We start from the raw sequence: 25,140 nt of genomic DNA on the forward strand, positions 1-25,140 counted from the left end.
CGGCTGTGGGAGCGTTGCCCCGACTGCCCCACTGCAGAGCTGGCTCGGAGCTTGCGGCTGGTTTTTCCACTGGCTGTAATTACACCCGCCCGCCCCACGTTCCCGCTCCCAGGCGGCTGACTAACATGCAGCGGGCTGCACTCCCCCGCTTGCTCGGCAGCAGGCAGGCGGAGAGCTGGCCTGGGCCCAGCTCCCTCTCACGCTCAGGCAGCGGCCGCCCCTCTGGCAGGGAGCTCGCTGGGCTCCGGGTGGAGTTCTCCGTGGGCCCCTCCACCAGGGACAGGCATCACCTTTGGGCCCTTCAGAGGCCGGCGTAACTTAGAGCAGCCCCAGGGTGCTCCAACCAGCAGTGGCCTCGGGCCGTGGCCCAGTGGCGTTGGTGCAGCTCGGCATTCCTGGGGCACAGCACCAGCCTGCTACGCTCCCTGCCACACACCCCTCGGCTGGGCCTGGCCTGCGGGGGTGGTAGCAGCACGAAGCGGGGGCTCACCCACCCTGCTTTGGGCCCCAGGGTGCTGGCAGGCGGGCAGGGGATGCTCCCCGGCCTGTGCCGTCCAGGGGCTCTGTCATGCTGGGGGCAGCCTGCGCCCGGTTCTTGGACGCCCCCGGGGAAGAGCAGAGCCTGTGTAACACCCCAGGGCTCAGCATAAGGCAGGCAGGAGGTGACCCCTGGCCCTGGGCAGCCCCAGGCCGGTCCCAGGGGACGGAGTGGGACTGGGTCACCTGGCCCCGGCGTTGGAGCCACCTGCTACCCCCACTCTCCGGGGGGCGCCTCAGGCCACCGCCATTCCCCAGCACCACTTGTGGGTGGGCGCCTCCCCCATCAGCTACCTGATTCCAGCACCATGGGCGGCTGATGGGCATGGCCAGAGCACCCCCCGACTGCTAGAGTGATGCCACTGGGAGACACCCGCCCCCCGGCGTGCCCTCCTTCTGGCCTTCCTCCCTGGCCGGCTGGCAGCCCCCTCCCTGCGGCGGCTCAGCCAGCTGGGCAGAGGTCCGCGCACGCCGCTGCTGGGGTGCCTTTGTCTCCCCGCTCGTGCCATGGGCGCTCGGGGTGCTGCTCGTTTCTGCCAGAGCCCCCCCTGCACCCCACCCCAGCCAAACCAGCTGCTCCGCTTTCACACCCCCTCCGAGGCTACCGGGCTGTAGGCAAGGACTGCCCTGGGCTGCTTACATGGCTGCCAGTGACCTCAGGGACTCTCCTCTGCCTGGGAGCGGTATAGTAGCAATGACACACAGCCAGCAGATTTGATTCAGTCCACCACAGGGCTGCCTCTGGCACAGCTTCTCACTCCACCAGCCCCACTCCCAGATCCCGGGGGCGCCACGTGCCTCGTGGGGTGTGTGCCCCGCGGCTTCAGCCCCATACTTGGGCCGGGTGGGGGGAGGGAATCCGTCACCAACACCAGCTTCAGCTGGCAGGAGAGAGCCGCCCAGCACACGCCTCCCTCCCGGCTTCCAACGCCCCCCGTCCCCTCCCCCCGGACCCCACCCCCCGGGCCCCACTCCCCCGGCTCTCAACCCCCCCGGACCCCTCCCCCCGGGTCTCAGCCCCCCCCGGCACCCAACCCCCCCTCGACTCCCCCACCTCTCCCCATTCACCCCCGTCCCACCCGCTCCCCATTCATCGGCCCGGCGAGCCCCGCCCCGCCCCGCCCCCGACGTCAGGCCGCGAGGGGGAAATCGAGGCAGGCCGGGGGCGCGCCGGGAGCGGGGCAGGGGCAGCGCCGAGCGCCGGCAGCCGGTGAGTGCGGGCGGGCGGCTCCCTTCTGCCCGGCCCGGCCCGGCCCCGCGGCGCGGCGACTGCGACCCCCCTCCAGCCCCGGGCCGGGCAGGGACCCCCCCCCCGGGAGCCCTTTGTCCTGCCCCCCCCCCGCGCCGGCCCCGCCCCCGCCCCCGCCGAGCTCACAGCGGCTCCCCCGCCCCCCTCGGGGTCCCACGCGTGGGCGGGGCGCGCAAAGAGCGCGCAGCTCGGCGGCCGCGCAGCCCGGGGGCGTCCCCCGCGATCGGCCCCGTGTCCCCCCCCCCCCGGCCCCGCCCGCCCCTCTCCGCCCCGCCTGGCAGGGGGGCTCCGGCAGCAGCGCCCGCGCAGGCCGGCAGGGGGCGGGCGGCCCAGCTTTTGTCCGGCTCGGCTCGGCTCGGCTCGGCACGGTAGGGTACGGAACGGGCTTTTGTCCCCGCGAGCCCGGGGCGGGGGGCTGGGGGAGGCTGGGGGGCGGATCCATGCTGGGGGCTGCGCTCCCCTGTAGCCCCGGTGCGCCCCTGGGGCCGGGACTGGGGGTGGCGGGGGCGGCTCCGAGCTGGCTGGGGGGTTCTTGGGGGCGGCTCCGAGCTGGCTGGGGAGAACTGGGGGGCGGCTCCGAGCTGGCTGGGGAGAGCTGGGGGGCGGCTCCGAGCTGGCTGAGGGGTGCTGGGGGGCGGCTCCGAGCTGGCTGGGGAGAGCTGGGGGGGCGGCTCCGAGCTGGCTGGGGGGTGCTGGGGAGCGGCTCCGAGCTGGCTGAGGGGTGCTGGGGGACGGCTCCGAGCTGGCTGGGGGGTGCTGGGGAGCGGCTCCGAGCTGGCTGGGGGGTGCTGGGGGGCGGCTCCGAGCTGGGGGCAGTGCTAGGCTGGCTAGTTATGGGGCTGCTGGCAGAGTGCTCACCCTGCCCCCCCCAGTGCAGAACTTGGGGGTCACCCTGCCCCTCCGCCTGGGCTGGGTCTGCAGCTGCCCTAGCGTGTGCAGCTGGGTGGTGGCCTGGGGCCATGCCACTGGGTGCCCATGGCGGCCAGGATGCCCTACACAGCAGGGGCCGAGCCCAGTGCCCACCCTCCCCTGCAGCCCCGGGCTGGGGGACAGGCTGGTAGGCAGGTGCCGGGGTGGGGGCAGCCTGGGCCGGCTGTGGGTGGCTCCCTACTCGGGGCTGGGGGCAGTGGGGCACTGGCTCTGCCAGCCAGGGGGCAGGGCCTCCCAGAGACTCCAGCTTGCTGCCTCCCCATCCTGCTGGGTGCTGGCGAGAGGTGCCGGGGCAACGGGGTGCAAGGTGCTGTCCCCCTGTGGGGGAGGGTGAAGCTGGGCCTGGACTTGGGGTGTGACCAGCAGGGGCAGGGGTTGCCCCCTTGGTGGGGCTGGCTTCCTGGCCGGGCTGGCCTGATTCCTACAGCTTCCCTTCCTCCGGAAATCCTTTCCCACTGGGGGGGGGTGGGCAGCTTCCTGCTTCCCGCCTGGAAAACCCTATGCTTCTGCCCCCGCCAGCTGGCCGCCCGCCCGCCCGCCCCAGGGGCCTGTCCCACGCCTGCTCCGGCCGGCCGGGCCCAGGGAGGGGTGGGGGGCAGCTGGGCTGGCCATGGCCCTCTGGGACAGGGCTGGTCACCCTGTTTGCTCGGCTATGCCCTTCTCTAGCCCCCTCCCCCCCCAGCTGCAGCGGGGTGTGGGGCTGAGTGCCAAAGCCCCTCACTGGCCTGGCATCGCCTGGCGGCCCTCGCGCTCCCTGTGCTGGAGAGGGAAACTGAGGCACAAAGACAGGCGTTCCCGAGGTCAGCAGAACCGCTGGGGCCCTGCTGTGGGGGTGGGCTGACACCCCCCTCACTTGCCCTGCCCTCCCCCGGCTGGCCAGGAGGCAGAGGAAGCCAGGCGGGGAGGGGCCCCAGCTGGGCTGAAGGACAGCCCCCCCCCACGCTGATGGCAGGAAGTCCTTACCGAGCAAGGCACTCACACAAAGGGGGATCTCTGCTCGGCCGAGGTGGGGGGAGCTCCCAGCAGGAGGGGCCCAGCCGTGGGGCTGGCCGGTTGCTCCCACTGAGCCGAGCAGTGGGGTGCGTGGCCCAACAGGCGGGGGGCCCCCAAGTTTCGCTGCATCTAGCCACGAGCCTGGCCCACTCACAGGCTCGGCCCTGGGCTGTGGGGCTGGACCCCAGGGCGTGGGCTCAGGTGGCAGCCCCGGCAGGTCGCCCCCCCGGGTGGGTGAGGCCACTCACTGCTCTGTGGGGCTGGGCGGCGGGGCGGGGGAATCTGCCTCTGCCCCCCCAGCTGAGGGCTGCCAGCTGAAGCTGGTCAATGTCTCACTTGTCCCTGTTTCCGGCTGGCCGCATGGCCGGGCCCCATAACCCGCCTGTCTCGCCCCAGGCCGCCAGAGCAGCGTGGGTGAGCGCAGAGCTGGGGGTGCCACAGCCAGCCGGGCCGTGGGGCAGCATGGATGCCACCCTCCCAGGCCTCGTCCTGCTCGCCGCCCTCGTCCTGAGCCTGGACGCCGCCAGCTGGAGCCTGGTACCTCGGAAAACCATCCCCTACTCTGGTAAGTGTAGCCAGGCCGGGGGGCGGGGGCGCCGGAGCAGCTGCAACCGCGCTGGGGGATTGTAGCGGGGAAGCCGTGGCGCGTGCCTGGGGCTGGCAGTGGCGGGCGGGCAGGGGGCTGCCCGGCGCTGGCAGGAGCTCAAGAGCCAGATGCCCACGAACCCTTCCGAGCCCCGTGTCGCTGATGGCGTGCCGCGCCCGGGGGTGTCTCCGCAGGCTGCCACACGCCCGCCTCCCTCGGCGTCCTGGGAGTGGGGCCGTGTTCGGCCCTGGCTGGAAGGGGTGCTGAGAGTCCCCCGGGGGGCGTGTCTTTGCGAGGGGGCAGCTCTGGGCCGTGTAGGGCCGGGGGGACGCTGCTGCTCAGCCCCTTGCTCCCCTCCCCGGGGCGTGGCCCTGCCCTCAGCCCAACCTCTATGTGCCAGCCCCACGCAATGGCCGCAGCGGCCCGGGGCTGGGCTGTGCCATCTCAGTGCGCGGCTGGTGCTGGTGGGCCCTGTGGGTTCAGGCATGTGCTGCCAGGCTGTGTCCAGAGCTGGGGCTGGGGGCTGGGGCTCTGCCCGGGTACAGGGGGTCCCCTGGCTCTGGGCCATGCACAGCTGCCTGGGGAGCCCTCGGCGCCAGCCTGGGGCCTGTGGCCCCCCACGAGGGGCTGCCCCACAACCAGCCTGGGGCTGGATTTCCTGCCGGCCCCTGGGCAACCTCTCTGCTGCCCCCCCAGAGCCTGGCTGATGGACCCCCCAGGGCCTCAACCACCCCCCCGGGCCTGGCCAACTCCCCCCTGCCGCAGGCCTGGTCAGTGGGCCCCCCCCCACTGTGGGGTGGGACTGAGCACGGCCGTTCTGCCCTCCCCCGCGCTCCCGTCAATGGCCCTTTCTCTGGGCACGGCAGCCTGGGGGCCGGGCAGGGGCCCATCCCCCACAATGGCTCCTTTGTCCAGCCGGCGGGGCGGGGGTGGCCGCCGTGCTCCATGGCCCCGTGTGGGCTCCCCCGGCCCGGGGCGCTCAGCAGCTCCCTGCACACACAGGCTGTGGGGAGCCGCTCCCGGCTCAGGCTGGTCCCAGCCAGGAGAGAAGCCGGGGTGGGTGGGGGGCACCGGTGGGCGGGGGCTGGGCTGTGGAAAGGTGGGCACCCTGGCTGTGGCTCCGTGCCGGCTGGCCTGGCCCTGGGGTGCTACTGGCTGGACCGTGCAGGGAGGTGCTGGCTGGCCTGGCCCTGGGGTGCTACTGGTTGGACCGTGCAGGGAGGTGCTGGCTGGCCTGGCCCTGGGGTGCTACTGGCTGGACCGTGCAGGGAGGTGCTGGCTGGCCTGGCCCTGGGGTGCTACTGGTTGGACCGTGCAGGGAGGTGCTGGCTGGCCTGGCCCTGGGGTGCTACTGGTTGGACCGTGCAGGGAGGTGCTGGCTGGACCATGCAGGGTGCTGCCGGCCGCAGGCCACGTGGGGGCTATCGGCTGGCGGGGGGACGGGGCAGAGGCCAACAGTGGCTCAGGCTGCCACCCGGAGCTCTCTCAGGTTTAAGGCTCATGGTGCCCTGTCTTGGGGCCCCGTGTCCCACCTCCTTCAGGCGCCGGGGGTGCAGGGCTGTGGCCGGGTCCCCCCAGCACCCCTGACCTTGCCTGCCCCCCGCAGAGCTGAAAGAGGTGGTAAAGCGCTTCTCCAAGGCGGACGTGTCCCATTACGTGACGCTGACGCTGGGCGAGGCCGAGGCCATCCTCTACGTGGGCGCCCGGGAGGCCGTCTTCGCCCTGGCCACGGGCCCCCTGGAGCTGAAGGCAGCGGTAAGCGGGGGGAGGGCAGGGGAGGCCATGGGGGGGGGGGCTGAGCCGTTGGGGCGGGGTGCCTGGCTCACCCCACCCCGCCCCACTGTGCCCCACAGATCTCCTGGGAGGCGCCAGCGGAGAAGAAGCTGGAGTGCATCCAGAAGGGGAAGAACAACCAGGTATGCGCCCGGCCCAGCCCAGGGCAGCCTGCGGGGGTGGGGTGGGGGTGCCTGGCTTGGGGGCCGACCCCCACCCCCACTGCTGACCGGCCCCTTCTCCCCAGACCGACTGCTTCAACTACGTCCGCTTCCTGCAGAGCTACAACAGCTCCCACCTGTACGTGTGCGGCACCTTCGCCTTCCAGCCCAAGTGCACCTACATCGTGAGTACGGCACGGCACGGCACGGCACGGCACGGCTGTGGGGCTCCCGCACCGCCACCGTCCTGCCCCACAGCGCCCCCCTGCTGGGCCGGGCCGGAGTCACTGGTACCTCCCCGTCCTCACAGCGCCCCCCTGCTGGGCCAGACTGGAGTCACCGGTACCTTGCCCCCTGCTGGGCCGCGCCGGAGTCACCAGTACCCCCCCCTCACCCGGCATCCTGCCCCCCGCCCACAGCGCCCCCTGCTGGGCCAGGCTGGCTGGTGGAGGCTGGTTGGGAGCTTGCTGGGCTCTGCTGGTGGGTGCTGCTCCCTGGGTGGTCAGTGGTGGGTACCCGTCTCTGACCCGCGGGGGCTTTTCTTGCAGGAGGTGCCCAGTTTCTCCCTCAACAGACTGGCCTTTGAGGACGGGAAGGGCAAGTGTCCCTACGACCCAGCCAAGGGCCACACTGGGCTCCTCGTGGGTAGGTGGGCCGTGCGGGGAGGGGGCAATAGGACGGGGCTCTGGGCACAGCCGACAGAACCGACCGGGCGCCTCGGCTTAAATCCGGCCACTCGCAGCCCCAGGCTGGGCTTTCCTTCTCACTGGGGCACGGCCGGCCCCCGCCAGCCCCTCCGCCGCCCCAGCTACTACCCGCTGTCTCGGAACGCCCCATCCAGCCGCCCCGACTCAGCCGAGCGGCTCGTAAACCTCTTTCACCAGCGCCGCACAGGTTCTCCCGGGCCCCCCGAGCTGGGTCACTAGGTTCTTGGGTCTCCCCTGGGTCCCCCCTGCGGGCTGCTCTCACCCCAGCGGGCCAGGAGCCCGGCAGAAGAACGGGGCCGGAGAGTACCTGGCGGTGGTGCTTTCCACCCGGCCGTGCCCCTGGGGGACGCCTCCGGGGTCCCCAGCCTTGGCAGTGGGAACGTTGGCTCCCGGCACCCAGGGGCTCCCTGCCAGGCCCTCTTTGGGTTTCCCGGGGAGGGGGGAAGGCCTGGGAGCCCCAGCGCGGGCGGGCTGCTGGGGCATTCTGCCTCCCGAGATGTGGGTCGGACGTCCGGGCCGCTGCCCCTTTGTTTCACCCCCGCCCGGGCAGGGGACAGTCACCCCCGTTGGACAGCTCCGAGCACCGCTGCAGACCCAGTGTCGGACGGTCGCTACCCGCGTGGCCCAGGCCTGGCTACCGCGGGCCGCGCTGGGGCCGTTCCCTCCGGCGGTGACAGGCCCGGCTCCCTGCTGGTGGGTGTTAACCCCTCGTGGGTCGCACCCCCAGACGGCGAGCTGTACTCGGCCACGCTCAACAACTTCCTGGGCACGGAGCCGGTGATTCTCCGCAACCTCGGCCCCCACTACTCCATGAAGACGGAGTATCTGGCCTCCTGGCTCAACGGTGAGGGGGGGCCTGGCTGTGTGGGGTGCACGTGGTTGTTGGGGGGCCTGGATCTGTGGGTTGCAGTCATGGGGGGGGCCTGGCTCTGTGGGGCGCATGTGGTCATTGCGGGGGACCTGGCTGTGGGGCACCCACGGTCATTGGGGGGGACCTGGTTGTGTGGGGCACCCACAGTCATAGGGGGGGCCTGGATCTGTGTGGTGCAGTCATTGGGGGGGGCCTGGCTGTGTGGGGTGCACACGGTCATTGGGGGGGACCTGGCTGTGGGGCACCCATGGTCATTGGGGGGGCCTGGATCTGTGTGGTGCAGTCATTGGGGGGGGCCTGGCTGTGTGGGGCGCACACAGTCATTGGGGGGACCTGGCTGTGGGGGGTGCACGTGGTTACTGGGGGGACCTGGCTGTGTGGGGCCCATGTGGTCATTGGGGGGGCCCGGCTGTGTGGGGGGGGCCCAGCCATTGGGGCATGCAGGCTGTGCTAGCCGTGGGAGGCTGTGGGGCAGGCGCCATTGGAGGGGGCAGAGGGCAGGCTGGCTCCGGTGGCCCGGCCCCGAGTGTGGCAGGCGTGGCAAGGGGCCAGGCCTGGGGGGTACGCGGGGCGTGGGCCCGGCTCTCACCCACTCCCATTGCAGAGCCGCACTTCGTGGGTTCCGCCTTCGTGCCGGAGAGCCAGGACAGCAGCACCGGCGACGACGATAAGGTCTACTTCTTCTTCAGCGAGCGGGCGCTGGAGCTCGACTGCGAGGCCGAGCGGGTGGTGGCCCGCGTGGCCCGGGTCTGCAAGGTATGGCCAGGAGCCCGCTGCCGCCCTCGGGGCCGGGCCGGGAGCCCGCTGCCGCCTTTGGGGCCTGGCCGGGCCGGGAGCCCGCTGCCGCCTTTGGGGCCTGGCCGGGCCGGGAGCCCGCTGCCGCCTTTGGGGCCGGGCCGGGCCGGGAGCCCGCTGCCGCCTTTGGGGCCGGGCCGGGCCGGGAGCCCGCTGCCGCCTTTGGGGCCGGGCCGGGCCGGGAGCCCGCTGCCGCCTTTGGGGCCTGGCCGGGCCGGGAGCCCGCTGCCGCCTTTGGGGCCTGGCCGGGCCGGGAGCCCGCTGCCGCCCTCGGGGCCGGGCCGGGCCAGGCCCAGCAGCAGGTCCAGAGCCCGCTGGCGGCTGGCACAGCTGGGTGCTGAAGGACTCATGGCACCCAGCTGTGGGGGGCCAGTGCCAGGGCTGTGTGCCGGCGCTCGGCTGGGCCATGGGGCTCCCAGGAGCCAGCTGAGCCCTGGATCTTCCTGCCCCTCACCCGGAGCCTCCCTCCGCCAGGGGGACATGGGCGGCGCCCGGACCCTGCAGAAGAAGTGGACGACCTTCCTGAAGGCCCGGCTGGCGTGCGCCGTGCCCGAGCAGCAGCTGCACTTCGGCCGCCTGCAGGCCGTGTTCACGCTGGCCGGGGCCACCTGGCGCGACACTGCCTTCTTCGGCCTCTTCCAGGCCCGCTGGTGAGCGGGGCGGGTCCCTGGGCGCCCCCGGCTCCTGCCCCCGGCCCCCCGCGCTCACCCTCTCCTCCCCTCCCGCAGGGGCGACGTGGACGTCTCGGCCGTCTGCCAGTACCAGCTGGAGGACGTGCGCCAGGCCTTCGAGGGGCCCTACAAGGAGTACCGGGAGCAGGCCCAGAAGTGGGGCAGGTACTCGGACCAGGTGCCCAGCCCCCGGCCTGGGGCGGTAAGTGCCCCCCCCTTGAGCACTCAGCGCGGCCCCTCTCCCCCGGCCGAGCCCTGACCCTCCGCCCGCCCTCTTGCAGTGTATCACAGCCTGGCACCGGCAGAACGGCGTGGCCAGCTCGTTGGAGCTCCCCGACAACACCCTCAACTTCGCCAAGAAGCACCCGCTGATGGACCAGCCCGTGCTCCCGCCCCGCGGCCGGCCCCTCCTGCTCCAGCGGGGCGCCAACTTCACCCGCCTGGCGGTGCACCGGGCATGGGCGCTGGACGGGGCCGCCTACACCGTGCTGTTCATCGGGACAGGTACCCACCGGGGCTCGCCGGGGGGGTGGGGGGGGTCTGCCCCCCAGCTCCCGCCAACCGTGCCCTGTGGCTTCTGCAGGGGACGGCTGGCTGCACAAAGCCCTGGTCTTGCCTTCCCGCATCCACCTGGTGGAGGAACTGCAGGTCTTTGCGTCGGCCCAGGCCGTGGAGAGCCTGGTACTTGCCCCCCGCAAGGTAGGGGGCAGGGCAGGGCAGCTAGGGGGGAGTTGAGGGGCCGGAGGGATGTTGGGGGGCCAGGGTGGGGGGTCCTGGGGCTGGCAGGAGGGGTCGGGGTGGGGGGTGTCCCAGGAGTTGAGCGGCTGGAGGGATGGCGGGGCAGCCCTGGGACCGGCAGGGGGCGTCAGGGGGTTGGGGTGCTGGGGGGGGGCGTCCCAGGAGTTGAGGAGCTGAAGGGATGTTGGGGGGGGGGCCCTGGGCTGGCAGGGGGGGTCAGAGGGATCGAGAGACCCTGGGCTGGGGGGGGGGTGTCACAGAGGGGGCTAGGATGGGGGGGTCCCAGGAGTTGAGGGGCTGGAAGGATGTTGGGGGGGCCAAAGGGATCAGTGGGGGGGTCCCAGGCCAGCGGGGGGGCTGGTGGTGTGTCTGGGCCTTGCCGCCAACCCCGTGACTCCCCCCCCACCCCAGAGGCTGCTTTTCGCCGGGTCCCGCTCCCAGGTGGCCCAGCTGCCGCTGGCCGACTGCAGCAAGTACCACTCCTGCGCCGACTGCGTCCTGGCCAGGGACCCCTACTGCGCCTGGAGCCCCAACGCCAGCCGCTGCCTCCCCGCCGAGGGCCCCGACAGGTGAGGGGCGGGCGTGGGCGTGGGGGGGAGGGGCGGGCGCCCCGTGAGAGCCCCCCCGCATTGCCAACGCTCTCGCTCCTGCAGGTCGCTGCTGCTCCAGGACGTGCTCAACGCCGACACTGGGCGCTGCAGCCCCCCCCGAGCAGCCCCCCCAGGTGAGAGGCCCCCGCCCCGCACAGCCCCTGGTGGGGGTGGCTGGTAGCTGGGGGGCAGGGACACCTCTGGCTGTGCAGCCCCGTTTGGGGGCCTGCGGCAGCTCAGGCCTGTGCCCACTGCTCCTGGGGGCACCTCGGAGCCGCTGCCCACGGCCTCCCCCTAAGCATAGGGCACTTGGCCCCCTGCAGCACCCCCCTCAGCAAAGGGCGCCCGGCCCCTGGGTTCAGCCCCCCACGGTTCCCCCACCAGCTAAGGGCGCCCGGCCCCCAGGTTCAGCCCCCCACGGTTCCCCCACCAGCAAAGGGCGCCCGGCCCCTGGGCTCAGCTCCCCATGGGACCCCTCAGCAAAGGGTGCCCGGCCCCTGAGTTCAGCCCACCAGCTAAGGGCGCCTGGCCCCTGGTCTCAGCTCCCCATGGGCCCCCTCAGCTAAGGGCGCCCAGCCCTTGGGCTCAGCCCCCCACGGTTCCCCCACCAGCGAAGGGCGCCCGGCCCAGAGGGGCTCTGACCCCGGCCCTCTCTCCTGCAGCGAAAGCCGCCCCCAAGAACATGACGGTGGCAGCCGGCGCGGACCTGCTCCTGCCCTGCCGCCTCACCTCCAACCTGGCCCGGGCCCGCTGGGCCTTCAACGGGCGGGAGCTGGCGGCCGAGCACGCCTGGGTGCGTTACGCCCCCCACCTGCAGGCCCTGCTCCTGCGCGAGGCCGGCCCCCAGCACAGCGGTACCTACCGCTGCTTCTCGGAGGAGCAGGGCACGCGCCTGGCGGCCGAGCACTACGCCGTACAGGTGGTGCCGGGGCCGGCCGGCACGCTGGAGGCCAGGGCTCCGGTGGAGAGCCTGGGGCTGGGCTGGCTGGTGGCAGGGGCGCTGGGCGCCCTGTGCCTGGTGCTGCTGCTGGTGACGCTGTCCCTGCGGCGCCGGCTGCGGGAGGAGATGGCCAAGGGCGCCAAGGCCGTGGAGAGCACCCTGGTGTACCCCATCGAGCTGCCCAAGGAGCCGGCCAGCCCCAAGTTCGGGCCCGGCACCGCCTGTGACTCGGACGAGAAGCTCTGGGACCCGGCCAGCTACTACTACTCCGACGGCTCGCTCAAGATTGTGCCGGGCCATGCCGCGTGCCAACCCGGCCCGGCCCCGCCCTCGCCCCCCGCCAACGGCATCCCCGGCCAGCCCCTGCCCTCCCCGCCGCCCCACTCCCCCAACCGCCTGCACCTGGGCAGTGCCCGGGGCTCATCCTCCAACGGCTACATCCGCCTGCAGTTGGGCGCCGAGGAGCGGCCCGGCTACGCCGACCTGGCCGAGGAGCTGCGCCGAAAGCTGCAGCAGCGCCAGGCGCTGCCCGACTCCAACCCCGAGGAGTCGTCCGTGTGAGCCCGGGGCCGTGGGCCTGGCATTGCTACCTCACACCCAGCCGCCTCCCAGCGAGCCCTGGGGCCCGGACCGGAGCCCCCACGGCACTGGGCCTGGATGGCCGGCCGGCTTAGGAGCTGGCGAAAGCTGGCTGGATTTTGGACGCCGGCTGGCACCGGGCAGCCCGGCGGGGGCTCCACAGCGGAGCAGTTTGCCTCGCTCCGATTGCGCCCACTGCTGGGTGACAGCGGGGGCCTGCAGTCCTGGCCGGGACGGGGGAGTCCGGCCCTCTGGGGCCTACGTGCTGGTGGGGCCCCCAGTGTGTGCGCGCCGGCTGGGGGAAAGGGCTCCCCACGCTGCAGAGCCGGACTAGGGGGCTGCCAGGGCCCCTCTCCCTGGGGCAGGGCTGCCCCTGTAAATACCCCCCCGCCCTGTGGCCCTGCCCCATCCTTTGGGGGTGAAGGAGCAGCAAGCAACCCGCCCCCGTGTAACTTATTTGTTACAGTAATGTATTTATTGGCTGTACATATTTGGAGTATTTTTATATTAAAAAATAAAAGGGGAGAAACTCCCGCGGCAGCTGGTGCTGGGGCCGGGGGGGGACAGGGCTGTAGGGGTGGGAGCTGGCGCTGGCCTGGACCGGGGCCAGGCCTGGCCCTTCCCGGGCCCTGCACGGCCACTGAGCTCATGGAAAAAGGAACAGGCGGCTATAAAAGGGCAGGAAACCGCCAGCGCTCCCCTGGGAGCTGGCCTCCCACGGGCGGGGGGGCGGGGCCGGGCCCGGCTCGCTGAAAGCTGCTGGGGGGGAAGGACCCCCGAAGGTACTTGAGTAAAAATGCAGCTGCTGGGGGTACTTAACTACAAAGGCCGGGTGCCCCTTGGGAGTAAGAGTACATACCCCCGCCCCCCGGTCACAGCTACGTTGTACCCAAGTACCCCCCAGTAACCACAGCTGCCCTGTTACTCAGGGAACTTGGGGGCCCCACTGCCCTGTGGCCAGGCTCAGCCCTCTCCCTGGGGCCAGCAGGCTGTGAACCTTCCCCCCTCTCCTGCCAGCTGTGCCTGGGGCGCTCCACCCCCAGAGCTGCGCCAGGGCTGAGCTCGGCCTAGAAAAGCCAGGTCACTTGGGGCTGAGCCCTGGGCCTGCCCCACACCCTGCCCCGGCCGCACCGTCCCCTTAGAATGGGGAATTAATTCAGCCTGGGATGGGCCCTGCAGCAGGGGCACCTGGGGCCTGCAGGGATGCAGAGAGGGGGCCCGTGACCCAAGGCTGCAGCAGGGTGCCCTGGTATCGCTCCAGGGGCCAGCAGGCGGGAGGCCAGGCCTGGAGCGATTGTGCAGAGGTTCCAGCGTGCGTCAGAGCCCAGGCCCAGCCGCTGGGGAAACGCCGGAGCTGGGCTGGGGACAGGAGGGGGCCGTGAGCAGCCTCAGCGTGTCCCACCCCAGCATCTAGCAGGCAGGGAGGGAGCGTGGGACGGCCCAGCCCTCCCCGGAGCTCAGCTTGGCTGCTGGCCCACGGCCAGGGCTGTGTGGGACCCAGCACAGGGTTTCCCAGCATTGGCTGGAGGCTGGGAACGGTCCCTGCCAGCACACGAGCAAGCAGGGTGCTCACAGTAGGCCTGTAACAGGGTTCCCCAAGGAGGAGTGACTCACTCAGCAGGTAGAACAGGGAGTTTATTAGGCGACAGAGACACAGCTCAGCACAGAGGTGTCAGTGCAGCCGGCAGAGACGGTCATTCCAACCCAGCCTGGGGAGAGGAGCCCGAGGGGGGCCCCTATGGGGTGTAGCTTCCCCCCAGCCAGGCTGGCTCCTTCCAAATCCCCCCAACTTCCAACTGCCACCTCCAATTCAAACCCCACTCGGCTCCTCTCTGCTCTGTGTTCAGCTCAGAGGTGTTACCTGCCAGCTTAGGTCCCAGCCCCGGGGGTCAGGCGCAGTTCCTGTTCTGCACTAGGCTGGGCCTTTGTACCCTCTGCACGCAAGAGGCTTTAGAAGGGGAAAAGCTGCAGCGGCCGTGTCTGATGGAGCACGTCTGGGTCGGGGCAGCAGGACGCCTGGGTCCATTCCCTGTGCCGGGAGCGGGGCACGTGGCACTGCTTAGCACAGGAGGAACAGGACTCCCAGCTCCACGCTGGCTTTAGCGACTCCGTGCCCCTGGCTGGGCCTCAGTGTGCCCAGCTGTGAAATGGGCTGGAGATTAGGGACCAGCTTTGCAAAGGCTCTAAGCCACTCGTGGTTTTCAGGCCGGCCCCAGGACGGAGCACAGTCCAGGGAGGAGGGGCAGGACGCAGGACTCCTGGGAGAGGGGGGACCCTGGCTTGGGCTCCCAGGAGCTGCCCTGCTGGGCCGTTTCCCCAGAAGAGGCAATGCAGAGCTCCAGGCGGGAGCCCACCTCCGCCTTCATGGCCTGGCTTCCCAGCCTGCGCCGGGCCAGCTGCTTGGCACGGGGTTACGCAGCTCTGCAACAGCTAGGAAGCTGCCCAAGGGGCTGGCTCCTGGGGCGTCACCTCCCGGCCCCAGCAGATGCTGCTGCTCAGCGTGAGAGGCCTCGGGTCCCCCGGCCCCAGCTGGCCAGCCCCAGGACAGCACAGGGTGCCGGGCGGGGCTGTCTGGGAGCAGCCTGGCTGGCCTGGTGCAGCAAGCAGCCCTGAGGCCAGGGGCTCCAGCGTGGCCGTTCTCCAGGCCCCCAAACGCAGTGAGCAGGCAGGGCACCCCGGGACTCAGCCAGCCAGGAACAGCTGGAGCAGGCCCAGGGCTGATCCTTCCCAGGACTGGTGGCCCAGGAGAGAGCCTGGAGCTGGGCTCAGTGGAGCACGTGCCCTGTTTACCAGGGGCTGGAACTGCCGGCAGGAGCCCAGCTCATGGGTCTACCCAGGGCTCGTCAACAGCCCCAGCCGGCTGCTGTTCGCAGCTGTCCCCCCCGGGGCTGGCCGGCTCCTGCCTGGTGCACGCAGAAGGAGCCGGCCCCTGTAACGCTGCAGGCGGGCGAAGGGGGCCGAGGGCCCAGCCCAATGGCAGCCAGCAGCCGGCTGGGCACCCTGGGCTCGTTTCCCAGCAGCAGCAGGGCAGGGGCTGCACCCCCGCAGACAGCCCGGCCTGACCGGCTGTGGAACGGCAGCTGCGGAAGGGCTGTAGTGGGGGAAACTGAGGCAGAGAGGGGCAGCGGGTTGCCCAGCCCAGGGCTAACCAGCCAGTCCACAGCAGAGCCCCAGGTCCCTGTGCCGCAGGCCGGCTGCGTCGGGGCTGCTCCAGTTCAGGGCGCTGCTGGCCTCTCGCTCACCCCGGCCTGGGCTGCCAGCAGAGGGGGGCAGTGCCCGCCAGTGGAGGCTGGTGGGAGCCCACAGCTCTGAGCAGGGGCTGTAATTAAGCCTGAGCTCTCGGCAATGAGAGGGGCCTGGCTGGCTGTCTCTGCCCAGCGCCGCCTGTCATTTGGGGGGAGGAGGCAGCCCAGGCTCACCCCTGCTGGGGGTCACTGGCAGGGCAGGGGGAGCCAGTGGCAGAGGCACTGCCCCGCCCCAGAGCCCTGAACCCAGCTCCCTGCACAGCTGATGTGCTGGGATGCTGCTGGCGGGAGAGCGGGTCTCTTGGGTACAGCCACGTGGCCCAGAGCAGGGCCTGCCCTGGGGGGGGGGGGGAGGGGGGGGGCGGGACAGGGTGGCAGCTGCAAAGGGGCTGGGGGGCCTTGTGCATGGGCAGCAGGGCAGGGGGGTGTAAATTAGGGGGTTCCCCTGCTTGGCCCAGGCTGGGGGGGTGCCTGGGGGGCAGAGAGGGGGTGCCTGAAATTCTAGTGGTGGCCTTGTGGTAAGGGGGGGGGGGGTCCAAGCTGACCCTCACCCCACTGGGGCTACTGTGAGCTCCCCTAGGGCCCCCCAGCCAGCAGGAACAGCCCCGTCTCTCTGCCGGGCCTCTCCCAGGCGCTGTGCCCAGCACTGGCTGGGGTCAGCCTGGGGGCACCACAGGTACCTGTGTCCCAGCTCTATGGGGAGCGGGCTTGGGGGGGCGTCTCCCTCCCAGTGGGACCCCCAGGCCAGGCCCACTCCCAGCCTGGCACCCACCTGACTCTGGTCTGCACGTCCTGCCTCGCCTGGGTGGCACCGCCCGGCCGGGGGCCAGCAGCGGGTGGGCGCCACCCTCCCCGAGAGAGCACTGCCAGGTGCGCCCCACTGCCCCCCAGCGCAGCACCCCTCCCCACTGCCCCCAGCGCCCTGCCCCACTGCCCCCCAGCGCAGCGCCCCTCCCCACTGCCCCCAGCGCCCTGCCCCCCAGCGCAGCACCCCTCCCCACTGCCCCCAGCACCCTGCCCCACTAACCCCCAGCGCCCTGCCCCACTGCCCCCAGCGCAGCACCCCTCCCCATTGCCCCCAGCGCCCTGCCCCACTGCCCCCCAGCGCAGCACCCCTCCCCACTGCCCCCAGCGCCCTGCCCCACTGCCCCCCAGCGCAGCGCCCCTCCCCACTACCCCCAGCGCCCTTCCCCACTAACCCCCTGCGCCCTGCCCCCAGCGCCCTGCCCCCACTGCCCCCCAGCGCAGCACCCCTCCCCACTGCCCCCAGCGCCCTGCCCCACTGCCCCCCAGCGCAGCACCCCTCCCCATTGCCCCCAGCGCCCTGCCCCACTGCCCCCCAGCGCAGCACCCCTCCCCACAGCGCCCTGCCCCACTGCCCCCCAGCGCAGCGCCCCTCCCCACTACCCCCAGCGCCCTTCCCCACTGCCCCCCAGCGCAGCGCCCCTCCCCACTACCCCCAGCGCCCTGCCCCACTGCTCCCCAGCGCAGCGCCCCTCCCCACTGCCCCCAGCGCCCTGCCCCACTGCCCCCCAGCGCAGCGCCCCTCCCCACTGCCCCCAGCGCCCTGCCCCACTGCCCCCCAGCGCAGCACCCCTCCCCACTGCCCCCAGCGCCCTGCCCCACTGCCCCCCAGCGCAGCACCCCTCCCCACTGCCCCCAGCGCCCTGCCCCACTGCCCCCCAGCGCAGCGCCCCTCCCCACTGCCCCCAGCGCCCTGCCCCACTGCCCCCCAGCGCAGCGCCCCTCCCCACTGCCCCCAGCGCCCTGCCCCACTGCCCCCCAGCGCAGCGCCCCTCCCCACTACCCCCAGCGCCCTGCCCCCACTGCCCCCCAGCGCAGCGCCCCTCCCCACTACCCCCAGCGCCCTGCCCCCACTGCCCCCCAGCGCAGCGCCCCCCACTGCCCCCAGCGCCCCTCCCCCCAGCGCAGCGCCCCTCCCCACTGCCCCCAGCGCCCCGCCCCCCAGCGCAGCGCGGCCGGAAGCGGAAGTGGAGGCGGAAGTCGGGGGGGGGGGACCCAGGAGTCCGGCTCCCGCCCCCCGCCCCCATGGCCGCCCCCGGCTCCTGCTGCGGCCCCGCGCCCGGCGCGCGCCAGACCCTGCGGGAGATGGACTTCGAGCGAGGCGCGCGGGGGTCCGGGAGCCCCTGGAACCCCCCGACCGGCCCCGCCCCCGGGCCCCCTGCGCCCGCCTACTCTCACCCCTCCCCCACCCCCTCGTCTGACCCCCCAGACTCCCCCCCGACCCCCGCCTGACCCCGCCCCCGGGCCCCCTGCGCCCGCCTACTCTCACCCCTCCCCCACCCCCTCGTCTGACCCCCCAGACTCCCCCCCGACCCCCGCCTGACCCCGCCCCCGGGCCCCCCGCGCCCCTGCGCCCGCCTACTCTCACCCCTCCCCCACCCCCTCGTCTGACCCCCCCAGACTCCCCCGGGCCCCCGCCTGACCCCGCCCCCAGGCCCCCCGCGCCCCTGCGCCCGCCTACTCTCACCCCTCCCCCACCCCCTCGTCTGACCCCCCCGGGCCCCCGTCTGACCCCGCCCCCAGGCCCCCCGGACCCCCGCCTGACCCCCCCACCTGACCCCGCCGCTCTGTGCAGGTATCTGGGCGGCGGCGCTGCACGGGGACCTGGGCCGCGTCCGGCACCTGCTGGGGAAGCACCCGGAGCCCAGCCAGCCCGACGGGGCGGGGTACACGGCCCTGGTGAGTGCGGGGGGGGCCTAGGCTGGGGGGGGAGGAAGGGCTCAGCTGGGAGGGCTGCAGGGGGGCTCAGCTGGGGGGCCTGCGGGGGGAGGGAGCTCGGCTGGGAGGGCTGCGGGGGGGCCTCGGCTGGGGGGGGCGGGCTGAGCTGGGAGGGCTGCAGGGGGGCTCAGCTGGGGGGCCTGTGGGGGGAGGGAGCTCGGCGGGGAGAGCTGTGGGAGGGGCTCGGCGGGGGGGCCTGCGAGGGGAGGGGGCTCTGCTGGGGGACCTGTGGGGGGAAGGGCTCGGCCGGCAGGAGTGGCTCTCCTGAGCCCAGCCTGTGGCTTTGGAGACAGCCTGCCCCCTGCCCCGCCCCGCCCCGCCCCGCCCCGCCCCAGAGCCGGGGGCTGGACCCCACCCATGGCTGCGGGAGGCTGTGCCCTGGTTGGCGTGGGCCGGCCTGGCCGCAGGTGTGCTCCAAGCCAGGCCGGTGCCTGCTGGGGCGCTCCTGGAGCAGGGCTGGGCTGGGCTGCCCCCGGGGGGTGCCCCTCTGCTCGGCGGGGGGGTCCGGCGCGGGCAGCGGGGCGGCACCCGAGCACCCCCTGCGCTCTGTCTCCAAGCACTACGCCAGCCGCAACGGGCACAGCGCCGTCTGCCAGTTCCTGCTGCAGAGCGGGGCCGACTGCAACGCCCAGACCCACGGCGGAGCCACCGCCCTGCACCGTGCCTGCTATGGGGGCCACGTGGCTGTGGCCGGGCTGCTGCTGGCCCAGGGAGCCGACCCTGCCATTGTGGACGACGACGGCATGAGCAGCCTGCATAAGGTGCAGGGTTGGGCTCCTGCCCCACACCCTTCCCTGCGCTCAGCCCCCGTGCTGGGGGGGGGTCTCAGCCTGCAGCCCCGCCCCACAGATACGTGGCTGGCCCTCCGCCAGCCGGAGCAGCCCATCCTGGCCCCAGGGCTGAGGCGGTTCGGCCGAGGGCTGGTTCTCTCCCTTCCCGCCCCGAGGTGCGGCAGGGGGTGAGCTGCTCGCCTGGGGCCCCACGTCGAGGGCACCGTGGGCAGTCAGTGGCCGGGAACCTGGCGCAGCGTTTGCAGGGGGGGGTGAACCTGAGACCCCCGTGGGAAATTTCAGCCCCCCTGCGCTAGCAAATCCCCCCTGGGGGTCGTGCTTCCCTCACACCCGCTCTCCTTTTGCAGGCGGCCGAGAAGGGCCACCGGGATATCTGCGACCTGCTGCTGCAGCACAGCCCGGGGCTGAAGAGCCTTCGAGACAGGAGGGGCAGGAGAGCCTGCGACCTGGTCCCCAGGAGTGGCGCCTTGTGGGACCTCCTGGAGCCAGCCGAGCCGTAGCGTGCAGGGGCGGGGGCCTGAGTTCTGTCTCCTCCGAGCCTGCTGCGGGGGCAGCTGGGCCCGTCGCGGGCCGGGGAGATCTGGGGACGTGCTCGGCTGGGTTGCTGCAGTGGGGAATGGAGGCAGCTGGCAGGGAGTTGCTAACCCTGCCCTTGGGGAACGTGACTGGCTGGGGGGGAGGCGCGGCCGGGGGCCAGGCCCTGCTCCAGGACGGCTGCGGTGGCTGGAGCGCTGGGGGTAGGAGCCAGGCAGCACGGTCCAATCCAGAGCCGGGTTCCCAGTGCCACGAGTCTGGTGGGAAACCGAGGCAGCCAGCGTGGTTGGAGGCGCTGCCCGGGGCTAGTCCCAGCTGGGCACCGTGGGCTGCACCTGGGGGTGGTGCTGGGACAGGCCGCTCCGGGGGGTAACTGCAGGGCCCCCCTCCCCCAGATCTGTGCCAGGCCCCATTAGCTGTGCCCTGCCCTGCCTGCTCTGGGGCACGGCTGCTCCCTGCTGGGGGAGGGGTCAGGGCCTGTCCCATCACGGTTCGGCCCCCTCCCCCCGTGGGCCTGTTTGTCAGGACGCGGCGGGGGTGTGCACTTCCCAAGAGCTGGAGTGCGCAGGGGAGCAAGCCGAGACAACCCCCCCCCAGCTATTGACTCACGAGGCAGCTGGCTGGGGGGTGCCCCATGCTCCATAGTCAAAGGACCCACCCTCAACCAGAGGCCCTGCCCCTCTGCTGGGGGCGCAGACCTCCCACATGGGGGGGCTGCACAGGGGGGCAGGGGCTGGGACCTGGACAGGAGGCTGTATCAAGACCCAGCAGCAGCATCACTGGCCGGGGGAGACCAAGAGCCCCCTGCCCCACGGTGCAGCCCCCCTAGTGCTGCCCTGGGCCAGCCCTACCCGCCAGGGGAGAGCCCCCCGCTGAGCCCCCCTGCAGCCTCTTTGCAGGGTGCCCTGGCTGGGGGCCGGGCGGTGCAGCCACAATCACAATAAACCCTCTGGAGCCGACGAGCCCGTCTCTGGGAACTCTCCTGAGGCGCCTGGAGTCCAGCGGGAGGGTCCCGGGGGTTCAGCACCCGACCAGCCTGGCAGGCCGGGTTCTAGTCCTGCCCTGGTCCCCCGGGGCTGTCCCCAGGCCAGGCTGCAGGAGCCCTGGTTGGCTTGGCTGGTCCCCGGGCGGCAGCTCACTGGCCCGGAGACGAAAGGGGCAGAGCTGGGCGCGGGAGCGGGCAGAGCTGACGGTGCCCTGTGGCTGGAGTTGGGACTGCCTGGCCGCTTGCGAGGCCGGGGGAGCCTGCGCCGGGGTGCACCCCAGCAACGGCTGTACTGGCACAAGCCCTGGGGGGAGGGTGCGGGCCCCAGCTGGCCTGTCCTTAGTGGGGGATGGGGCTGGGGGTTGACCCTGGCTCCGAGGCGATGCTGGTTAGGGGGTGAAAGGCAGCTCCCAGCGGCAGCTTGCCAGGCATGGCTGCAGACGGGCATGCGGCAGGGGCGCGGGTTTGGACTGGGGGCACATCCCTGGGGCCTGAGCCCTGGGACCCACTTCCCTTTGCCTTGGGCGTGGGCTGGTGCGTGGGGCCGGGCCTGTGCCCGGCTCTGCGGGGTTGAGCCGCTTTCCCCGTCCGCCCCGGCCCGGGCTGGTTGGTGTCTGTTCACACCTGGGCGACATTTGCCTCCCTGGATGGTTCTCTCCCCGGGGCGCTGCCCCCACCGTGGGTGTAAAGAGGGGCTGGTGCCACCCAGGCCAGGGCCACAGGCAGCTGTGGCGGGGGCCAAGCAGGGACTAGACCCCCTTCTGGGGCTGTGGGGCCCAGGCAGGTCCTGGGAGGGGCTGTTCCCACCCACGTGGCCCCCTGGGGTACAGGCAGGGATGTGGGCATTGTGCCCACCGCTGCCGTCCACACTGCGATGCCACCTTGCAGCTCATCCCACCTCTCCCCAGCCACTTAGGCAGGTTTGTGTCCCCGGAGCCAGCCAGGCCCGCCCTGGGCCCAGATGGGAGCTGGCACCCCCGAGGGGACAGGCCCTGTGTCCCGCTTGTAGGCTCAGAGACGACGAGGACTGGAGGAGACCTAGGAAGCCGTCGAATCCAGCCACTGGCTCGCAGCAGGACTGGCCCCCCACTAAATGGTCCCAGGCAGGGCCTTAAAAACCACCAGGGTGGAGGTCCCTCCGTAACGGCTCCTGGGGGAAGGGTTTGTCCTACTGGGCAGCTGAGAGTCCCTGGGCTGTCACCTGCACCCCCCAGAACAGCCTCACGCCAGCCTCGTTAGAGCCCCAGCCAGGAAGTTGAAGGCTGCTATTAAATCACCCCTCAGTCTTCTCTTCTGCAAACCAAAGCCCAAATCCCTCAGCCTCTCCCCATAGGCCATGTGCTCCAGCGCCTTCCTCATTTTCATTGCCCTCTGCTGAACCCGCCCTATTGCAAGCACGTCCCGTCTGTACCGGGGGGCCCAGAACTGGCTGCAAGGCTCCAGAGGCGGCCTCGCCAGTGCCGAGTGGAAAGCATTCACGTCCCGGTGGGGTTGTGGGTGCAGCCGCTCTGCATGGTGGTGGGCAAGGCTGGCGCGGAGCAGGAAGCACCTGGCCGGCGGTGTTAGCACGTCCTCCAGCGCTGGGGGCCTGGCTGACCGCCTTGCACACGAAGGGGGGGTATGGAGCCCACCAGAGCCACCTGCCAGGTCCCCCATGCGCTCCTGCAGCAAGCCCTGCCTGTCCTGGTGCCCCAGGGTGCTCCCCGGCTTAAATCCCACACTCGGGCTAGGGGGTCGCTCAGAGGCTGGATGGGGCTAGGGGAGTCACACTTGGGGGGCTGGAAGCCGGCTGGGGCACAGAGCCCTGTGCCAGCTGGGGGACCCTTGATGGGTGCTCGGGGGGGGGGGGGGGGACCTGGCTGTGGAGCTCTGGGCCAGCAATGCCAGCTGGGGAACCCCTACTGGGTGCTGAGGGCACCCCCCAACCTATGGAGCCCAGGGCTGGCAGTGCCAGCTGGGGAACCCTTGCTGGGTGCTAGGGGGCACTCCCAATCTGTGGAGCCCTGGGCCAGCAGTGCCAGCTGGGGAACCCTTGCTGGGGGGATCCCCGACCTGTGGAGTCCTGGGCTGGCAGTGCCAGCTGGGGAACCCTTGCTGGGTGCTGGGGTGACCCCCTGATCTATGAAGCCCTGGGCTGGTAGTGCCAGCCGGGAACCCTTGCTGGGGGGACCCCCAACCTATGGAGCCCTGGGCCAGCACTGCCAGGTGGGGAACCCCTGCTGGGTGCTGGGGAGACCCCCCTAACCTGTGGATTCCTGGGCTGGCAGTGCCAGCTAGGGAACCCCTGCTGGGTGCTGGGGGGACCACTGACCTGTGGAGCCCTGGGCTGGCACTGCCAGCCAGGGAACCCCTGCTGGGTGCAGGGGACACCCCAGCTGGAAGCTGCTGGGAGCACCGAGCCCTGACCAGCTCTCAAGCCCTCAGACCCCGACTTAAGCCTTCCAACCCTGCCCCTCACCGACCTCACCTGAGCCAGGCACTGCCCCTTGGCTCTCCCACTCTCTGCCCTATACCTGTTTCACATGCCGGTGGGCAGTTCCCTGTCCTGCAAGGCTGAAATGGGACTTAATTGAATTGATTGGTTTAACCCCCATAATGGCTGTAAAGCCAATTAAGCAGCTGAGAACCATTTCATTGTGAATGGCTTCTTAAGAGCCACCTGGGGAACTGCCCATCCCAGCCGGTGACACTTTTCAAATGTAATCGCGTCCCATGTTTGGGAAACCCCGGTCTAGCCTGGACAAAGGAAACAGCGAAAGCAAGTGCGAGCTTGAAGGCGATGGATAGGATCTGGAAAAGCACAATTCGCTTAGGAACAAAGCTGAGCATCTTGAAAATGTGGGTATTCAGCCGCACATTGTATGGACGTGAGGCCTGGGTGTGATAGGCCAGGGTTTCTGGGCACAGCTAGCACAATCAATCCAGGGTAGCTTTGCTTAAAATCCAGGCCACACCGAGCCCCCCAGGCTGGGATTTCCTTCATGCTAAGGCAAATCCAGCCAGCCTCCACAGAACCTCTGCCAGCCAGACGCCACACGAGCAAACTCACAGACGTCTCAGCTACTGCACCAGCCCTGAGCAACAACCCCCAAACTCATATGAGGGGCTCTTAAGCCTGGTTTTGCCAAGCACTACCCGGATTCTTCCAGATCCCAAGGGGCCCAGCCCCAGGCCTCAGTCAATATAAACTTGGACTTACCCAAATCAGCATGCAAAAGCCAGATCCTTAGACCTAATATCTAAGGGTTTGTTAGTGAAAAAGACCAGGGCTAGAGAGAATTATTAGAGCAATACTTTAAATACCTCACTCATAACTGCTGCTGCAGCCAGTGGTGGTATTTGCTGGTTCTTGAGAGGCTCTGGAAGTTCATTTCCGGTTCCCTGGAGTCAGTCGTTGGAGCATTCCTTGATTTTTCTTCCCACAGTTCCATAATCTGCAGTGATCTGCCCCAGGTCATCCTTCATTGTGTCGTCGGTTCCTACACGGAGAAGTAGGAAGGGGGAGTCATCCGCAGGTTTGGTGATTTTTGGAAGACTCTGTTGCATCCCAGCAAACAGGCAGCTTCCCGAGATTCCAGGTCTGGGCAGCAGCTGGATGACTCGGTCCCTTTTAGAAGGGAATCCCCAACCGCCCCGCCCCGTCGTCTTCTCGTGCGGCTGGTGGTCGTAGATGCCCCAGCCCTACGACCACGTCTACGAGTAATGGTTTCACGAGCCTTTATTCTGATCGTGACGTGGACCGGCCCTCCCGCCATCCACCCCAGCGTTAAGGATGTTTCACTAAAAATCGTTATTCAACATAGAGTCCCCGTTGGGCTCCATCTTTAATATGGAGTCCGGAAAAAATCACTGAGCCATCAGCCCCCTCAGAAAAGGGGGCGAACTAAAGGCGGGGAAAAAAACGGCGTCACGGGGTACAAAGCTGCTGGGAGACAAGAAGCTGTAAGATGAGGTGACCTGGCCTGCTCTGGGCTCTCTCCCTTGACTGCCTCCCCAGCTTTGAGCACTCGAGGAAATCCCTTGGTTGCGAGGGTGAAATGCCCCTACCGTAGAGCGTGGAGCCCTTGTAGGTCAGGAGCCTTATTCAGTTTTAAGGCTAAGACAAGGGAGCGTAGTGGCTTACCCAATGCGTATTCCATCGTTCCTCCCAGGCATTGCTACATGCAGGCCCACGAGCCAAGCGCAGAAGGCAGAAGACAGAAGAGAAGAATTGCAGCTGTCCACGCGCCTGAAGGCATCTAGAAGGCAGACTCCCCAGCTTGCCCCTTTCCTTCCCTTCCTCCACCCACCCATCGCTTTGGCCTGCGGTAGGAGCAACGTCGGGAAGTGGGGAGCTCAGGGGAGAACTCAGCTCGCTTGTAAACAGCTCTGGCGCCCGGAAGGTTGATTTAATTAAGACTCGTTTGTTAAATAAATCGTCGTTCTTTACTTTCTGGGCGTGAGGTGTCCAATACGCAGGGTGATGGAAACGTTAGGGGGTCCAGGCCTGTAAAAGCAGAAACCTTCTCTGCGGCCTGTTCTCTGGGTAAGGCAGCAGGTCCCAGCATCGCCCCACGTTCCCCCTGGGGGCAGCAGATACCAAAGAGCAGCCCCCCCCCCCCCCAGAAGGCAGGGGTAATGTGGTGACCTGCCCAACATGGGGCAGCGGGTACCAGGCATTCCCCCAGGGCTGCTCCATTGTGCAGGCAGCCCCCGCCCAAAGGGACAAGCTGAGGAACCCTGG

General features: G+C 70.6%; 2 protein-coding genes across 4 annotated transcripts; both read left to right on the forward strand.

Moving 5' to 3' along the window:
• Positions 1–1,693: 1,693 nt before the first annotated feature.
• SEMA4C (semaphorin 4C) lies at positions 1,694–12,654 on the forward strand. 3 transcript variants are annotated; one of them, XM_074981974.1, is made up of 15 exons: positions 1,694–1,747; positions 4,106–4,274; positions 5,902–6,050; positions 6,149–6,211; positions 6,316–6,414; positions 6,778–6,874; positions 7,664–7,780; positions 8,412–8,563; positions 9,077–9,252; positions 9,331–9,475; positions 9,555–9,777; positions 9,857–9,972; positions 10,423–10,580; positions 10,665–10,735; positions 11,264–12,654. In XM_074981974.1, the coding sequence occupies exons 2-15, from the start codon at positions 4,172–4,174 to the stop codon at positions 12,100–12,102; spliced, it is 2,508 nt and encodes an 835-aa protein (XP_074838075.1). In that variant the 5' UTR covers positions 1,694–1,747; positions 4,106–4,171; the 3' UTR covers positions 12,103–12,654. The 3 variants fall into 3 exon arrangements, with proteins under 3 accessions (XP_074838075.1, XP_074838072.1, XP_074838074.1); XM_074981971.1 differs by lacking the exon at positions 1,694–1,747 and adding an exon at positions 2,050–2,154; XM_074981973.1 differs by lacking the exon at positions 1,694–1,747 and adding an exon at positions 3,035–3,516.
• Positions 12,655–17,357: 4,703 nt separating this feature from the next.
• On the forward strand, positions 17,358–24,848 carry ANKRD39 (ankyrin repeat domain 39). Its single transcript, XM_074982006.1, has 5 exons — positions 17,358–17,490; positions 17,965–18,068; positions 18,665–18,868; positions 19,246–23,995; positions 24,569–24,848. The coding sequence occupies exons 1-4, from the start codon at positions 17,415–17,417 to the stop codon at positions 19,396–19,398; spliced, it is 537 nt and encodes a 178-aa protein (XP_074838107.1). The 5' UTR covers positions 17,358–17,414; the 3' UTR covers positions 19,399–23,995; positions 24,569–24,848.
• The last annotated feature ends 292 nt before the right edge of the window (positions 24,849–25,140 follow it).

Source organism: Carettochelys insculpta, chromosome 31 (assembly GCF_033958435.1).
Source record: "Carettochelys insculpta isolate YL-2023 chromosome 31, ASM3395843v1, whole genome shotgun sequence".
Taxonomy (NCBI): Eukaryota; Metazoa; Chordata; order Testudines; family Carettochelyidae; genus Carettochelys; species Carettochelys insculpta.